General features: G+C 42.6%; 1 protein-coding gene across 1 annotated transcript in view; it reads right to left on the bottom strand.

The window, feature by feature from the left end:
- The window catches only part of LOC122539262 (probable E3 ubiquitin-protein ligase HERC3), an 81,446-nt gene that overhangs the window by 37,458 nt on the left and 37,809 nt on the right, over window positions 1-6,179 (bottom strand). The window contains exon 8 of the mRNA XM_043673963.1: window positions 1,542-1,699. Within this exon, the coding sequence (XP_043529898.1) occupies window positions 1,542-1,699 (158 nt within the window). The remainder of the gene's footprint in view (window positions 1-1,541; window positions 1,700-6,179) is intronic.

The following is a 6,179-nucleotide window of genomic DNA, read 5'->3' as shown; positions in this document are numbered from 1 at the left end:
AAAGGGTGGTACGTGTATGGAATGAGCTGCCAGAGGAAGTGGTGGAGGCTGGTACAATTGAAACATTTGAGAGGCATTTGGATGGGTATATGAATAGGAAGGGTTTGGGGGGATATGGGCCAGGTGCTGGCAGGTGGGACTAGATTGGGTTGGGATGTCTAGTCAGCATGGACGGTTTGGATGAAGGGTCTGTTTCCATGCTGTACATCTCTATGACACTATGAAATGTCTATTTATAGGGCTTGAATATGGCTTAAAGTTAAAGGAGCTGGCATACATGATACCCATCTTGTCACCTTTCTAAAGAACAGCTGGAGGCTGAATTGTCACAATTTTCAAACCGCCAGATACTATAAGGAGATGGCTGACCTCCTTTTCTGCTTTGGCCGGAATGGTTAAGGCAAGTATGTTGGGCAGGACAGTGGATACAATGGTCCACTGGCAACTTTGACTGAACATTCAATTTGATTCATGAAATCTTAGTCATGGCAAATTAATCAAGGAACTATTGGTGATTGTTGTTAAAAAAACACTCCATCTGGTTCACTAAAGTCCTTTCGAGGCTCAGTTAGCTCAGTTGGCTGAATGGCTGATCTGCAATGCAGAGTAAGACAGATGTATGCATTCAATTTCTGCACTGACTGAGGTTACTCTCCTTCTCAAGTTATCCCCTCACCCCAGGTGTGGAGACCCTCACGTTAAACTACCACACAGTCATTCTCATGAGAAAACGGCCCTATGGTTTGGTATAAGTGACTTTACTTTAGACAGGGAAATCTGCCATCCTTATCTGGCCTGGCCTACACGTGATTTCAGAACCACAACAATATGGTTGACTCTTTACTGCCCTCTGAAATGGCCTAGAAAGCCTCACAGTTGTACCAAACTGCTCAAGGGCAATTAGGGGTTAGCAATAAATATTGGCCTTATCAGTAACACCCATTCTCCATGCAACAATTCATAGAATCATAGAGCCCCTACAGTGTAGAAGGAGGCCATTCAGCCCATCGAGTTTGCACCGACCTTCTGAAGAGCATCCCACCCACACCCAGCCCACAACTATACCCCTTAACTCCACATTTACCATGGCTGACTCACCTAGCCTATACTGAACACTATTATCAATTTAGCATGGCCAATCCACCTAACCTGCACATCTTTGGACTGTGGGAGGAAACTGGAGCACCTGGAAGAAAGCCACGCAGACATGGGGTGAATGTGCAAATTCCAGGCAGACAGTCACCCAAGGGTGGAATCAAACCCAGGTCCCTGGCACTGAGGTAGCAGTGCTGACCACAGACAGAAAAAGAAAATCGACAATTTCACTAGTCAATCATCAAGGATTGATATTGGTGGAACTTCCCAAAATCAGAAATATCATTCAAATTGATAACTAACACAAGGAGGTAGCTTCCTGCTAAAAATAGGCCAGGATAGACTTCAATACTTTGCTCGAGGTGCTGGGTGAATAACATTCACACTGAATGTAAGAGCAAGAAATTGTGTTGCTCAATCCAGGGCAGCCTTGAAATTTCACTCACCGTTAGGATGTGGCTTGTGTGTGTGAGTTACCCAGTTTCCAGCTACTTTATACGGAACCTGAGAGTTAACTGTGTGTCCCGATCCTAACTGACCTCTGTTGCCACGTCCAAATGCATAGAGTAGGCCAGTAGAAGGGACAAAGGCAAGTGTGTGTTGTCTGAAAGAAGGAAGAACATATTACAATAATACTGCATTTCAAGTTTGACATGCTCTGTTGCACTGGCATCTGAGCTTTTATTAATAATTTGTACATTTTACTCATTGCTTTGATCAACTTAAGTCGATAATCCAATTGATTAAATTAATCCAATTATATATTTCTCTTAAATCAAAACAGTAATCTGCACTTCTTTTTTGGAATATTCAAATCTATCTTTAAGAATTTCTGGGTAAATTTATGAAAAGATACCCCTTTGCATCTTTTACCAGATTTTTCAAAGACAAAGAAATATCAGGTCAAGCAAACATTAGCTTGGTCACAGAGACAATTTAGAGACCTGTTGAAATTGACTAAGTATTTGAGACTCAGGGATTGGCAGACACATTAATGAAAGATAGACAAAAATTGCTGGTCAAACTCAGCAGGTCTGGCAGCATCTGTGGGGAGGAAGCAGAGTTAATGTTTCGAGTCTGCTGCCTCTTTATCAGAGCAGTCACTGGATTCAGTACATTAACTCAGTTTTCTCCTCACAAATGCTCCCAGACCTGCTGAATCTTGCCAGCAATATCTGGTTTTGTTTCAAATTTCCAGCATTCACAATTCTTTGCTTTACATCAATGCAAGAGATGGGAGATGTTTTTGTAATTCACTTGCACCTCAAGGCATTTAAGAGTTAACATCTCAAGTCTCAGCCTGCTGTGTGTCAAAATTGCAAGCAGGTTTTCTGACTGACTGCCAGAATGTCGAAATAGCACCGTAAATCAGCAGCCTGGCATACAACTGGAGGGACTCCCTGGGGGTGGAGCACCATCCACCAGGGTCGACAAAAGACTTGAGGATTGTGTGGTTAGAAGAGGGAAGTCAGAAAGGAATTCTCCCCAAGTTTTGGCATTAGTCTCAAATGAGAAATTGGGAGTGACAGTAGACAGTGTAGGATGGAACAGGCTTGATGGAGCTGATGAATTCTACCAGCAGTGAAAGCAGTCATTGAGGCCATGGAGCCTGGAAAGTGTGGTCTGGGTCAGCAACAAATGGAGGCCCATAAAACATGCAACTTGTACAGTGAGCTCCAAATTCAAGGTGTCATGTTTCTGATAGCCATATGGTGGCACTAGGCTAGTACTATCGACTTCCAGTCCCAAAACTGTGCAGCCTCTTTGTCCGAGTGAGTAAACGTCCCTTTGGTCCAGTGTTAAAAGTCTAATTGAATCTAAAGTACAGACAATTTCTTTTGCGTTTCCCCTTGACTTTCTTCTGAAGATTTTGCACACTTTAATTTTGCCCCTTTGCCCAGCCAATAATATCACTGATTTATTTTGAGATTAAATTCGTAAAATGTTCACATAATTTTCTGTTATCCCAATTTATTTTGCATTTCTTTATTCATTCACAGGTTGAGAATGTCACCTGCTGGGCAGTTAACAATCAACCACATTCCTGTGGATCTGGAGTCACATCTTGGCCAGACCAGGTAAAGATGGCAGTTTCCTTCCCTAAAGGACATGAGCAAACCAGATGGGTTTTTCCGACAACAGATTCATGGTCATCATTGGACTCTTAATTCCATACTTTTTTTTTTAAATTGAATTCAAATTCCACCATCTGCCATGGTGGGATTCAAACTTAGATTCCCCAGAACATTATCTGCGTCTCTGGATTAACAGTCCACTGATAATGCCTACACTAGGCCATCCCTTTCCCTAAGAGATGACAATCACAAACAGGTAATGAGTAGTTATGACTCTTTTGAGTGTAATCTTTCAAAGTTCTTTCTTTCCAACTGGGACACGTTGAATGGTTGGTTTGGAAAAGGTTCAGAGTGATAATATCCCGCTTCAAGAACTTGTATCATTCAATTGGTTTAAAAAGCTGTCTCTCTTTAGCTTAAACTACCACAAACCAGAAGGCGTTGCATTATAAGTCATAAAATTAATGAAAGCATTCCTTCCCTGAAAAGCTAATTGCAAATTAAATCGTCTAAAGTGAAGTGGGTAAGATTTAAGGCTGCGAGGACTAAGGAACCAAGCTAAGTTGGTGGAAGAAGGCTCAGCAGCAAACTAAGGGAATGCTGGGATAGCTTGTGAGGGGCCAAGTGGCTTACCCCCATCCCTGATTCTACAGTATGGACTCGCTGACAGATAGCAGATGATCCACTCAGGAGGTGCTATGCAACACTAGTTAAAGGACTAGATGGTGGGTGGCTCCCCAAGAGCAAGTTTGAAATAAGTCACTGACTTGTGTGATTCATTCTGATGCTCTTGTAGGGTTCAAACATGGAACATATTCATGAAGCAGACAACATGCTGTATAAAAGATTGACCAACTTACCAGTTAACAAAAGCATGGTCAATTAATCTTCCTTCCATTCAAGGACAAAGGAGGGAATCTAGTGTGAAGCCAGAAGAGTTAGGTGAGGTCCTAACTGTGTGTTGGCATTCATCAAAGAGAACAAATTGGTGGAGGATGATCTCAGGGAAGGGAGTGTTGAGTTTCTAAGCCAAGTTGCTATTAAAAAGCAAGAGGTGTTGTGTGCCTTAAAAACCAACAAGGTAGGTAAGTCCCTGGGTGCTGATGGGATCTATCCCAGAATATTGAGGAAGCCAAGAGAACAAATTGCCAGAGCATTGACAGACATCTTTGTATCTTTGATCACAGGTGAGGTCCCAGAGGACTGTAGAATAGCCAATGTTGTCCACTGTTTAAGAAGGGTAGCAGGGGTAATCCAGGAAATTAAAGGCCTGTGAGACTCGCATTGGTGGTAGGGAAATTATTGGAAAAAAATCTCAGGGACAAAATCTATACACATTTAGAAGCAAATGGATTTATTAGCAATAGACAGCCTGGGTTTGTGCAGGGAAGGTCATGCTTCACTAACTTGATCGAGCTTTTTTAAGGTGACAAAGATGATTGAGGGAGAAGTGGTTGATGTTGTCTATAAAGGACTTCAGTAAAGCTTTTGACAAGGTCTCTCATGGCAGACTGACACAAAAGGTCAAGTCACATGGTATCAGAGTGAGTCAGCAAGATGGATACAGAACTGGCTTACTCATAGGAGACAGGATAGCAGTGGGAGGATGCTTTTCAGAATGGAGGGTTGTGATCAGTGGTATTCCACAGGGGTCAGTGCTGGGACCTCTGCTGTGATCTACTTATATGATTTAGCAGAAAACATAGCTGGTCTAATTAGTAAGTTTGTGGATGATAAAAAGATTGGTGGAGTTGTAGATAGTGAGGAAGATTGTCAGAGGACACAGCAGGCCATAGATCAGATGGAGGCATGAGCAGAAAAAAAATGGTAGTTGGAGTTTAATCCAGACAAATGCGAGGCAATGCATTTTAGAAGGTCAAGTACAGGTGAAAATTATACAGTGAATGGCAGAATCCCTCGGAGTATTGATATGCAGAGGGACTTGGGTGTGCAGATCACTGAAGGTGGCAGCACAGATAGGTAAAGCAGTAAAAAGACTTCTGGCATGCTTGCCTTCATTGGAAGGGGCATTGAGTGCAAGGATAGACAAGTTATGCTGCAGCTTTATAGAAGTTCAGTTAGGCCACATTTGGAATATTGCATATAGTTCTGGTCATCACATTACCAGAAGGATATAGATGCTTTGGCGAGGATGGAAAAGGTTTACCAGGATGTTGCCTGGTATGGGTGATTGTAGCTATGAAGGAAGATTGGACAGACTGGGTTTGTTTTCACTGGGACACGGAGATTGAGGGGTGACCTGATAGAGGTTTAAAAGATTGTGAATGGCATGGATAGAGTGGAACGCAAGAGGCTATATCCCAGGGTGGAGAGGTTGGTTACTAGGGGAAACAGGTTCAAGGTGCGTGGGGTGTGGGAGGGGGGGTAGGGGAGGTGAAGTTTAAAAGGAATTATGCAAGGCACGTTTTTCACACAAAGGGTGGTGGGTGCCTGGAATGTGTTGCCAGAGATGGTGGTGGAAACAGAAACATTCAAGAAGCACTTGAATAGGAAGGGAATAGAGGGAACGGGATCCTGTAATCGAAGACAGTATGCATATGTGAGGGCAAAATGTAGTGGCACAGGCTTAAAGAGTCTGTTCCTGTGCTGAATTGTTCTTTGTTTGTCCACTAGCTTTGACCATTCAGGGTGGCACTGTTTTCTGTACTTTCTTGGGCTGCAGTGGTGGGATGTCAAAATAAAAAGTGGTGCCTTGAACTGGCAAGACCCTAAACTCTGGAGCTCCCTCTCCAACTCTCTCCAGTCCTTTCTCCTCCTTTCAGGTTCTCCTTAAAAAGCTACCTCTTTGACCGCATTATTAGTCACCCATGCAACATATCCAAACTGGGGCCTGGTTTATCTGATTTCACTTTGGGGAAGAGCCACATTTATTTTTCTATATTAAAAGATGCTATACAAATATAAGCGGTCTTTTTAAAATTAATTCTTAGCTTGGAAGTATTTATTATCAGTCTTTAGAGTGTTGGCCTGTCTTTAAAAGTAAAGCCT

The sequence above is a fragment of the Chiloscyllium plagiosum genome, chromosome 32 (assembly GCF_004010195.1).
Source record: "Chiloscyllium plagiosum isolate BGI_BamShark_2017 chromosome 32, ASM401019v2, whole genome shotgun sequence".
Classification (NCBI taxonomy): Eukaryota; Metazoa; Chordata; class Chondrichthyes; order Orectolobiformes; family Hemiscylliidae; genus Chiloscyllium; species Chiloscyllium plagiosum.
The sequence above is the reverse complement of the archived record's forward strand: the minus strand, read 5'-3'. Positions and strand labels throughout refer to the sequence as shown.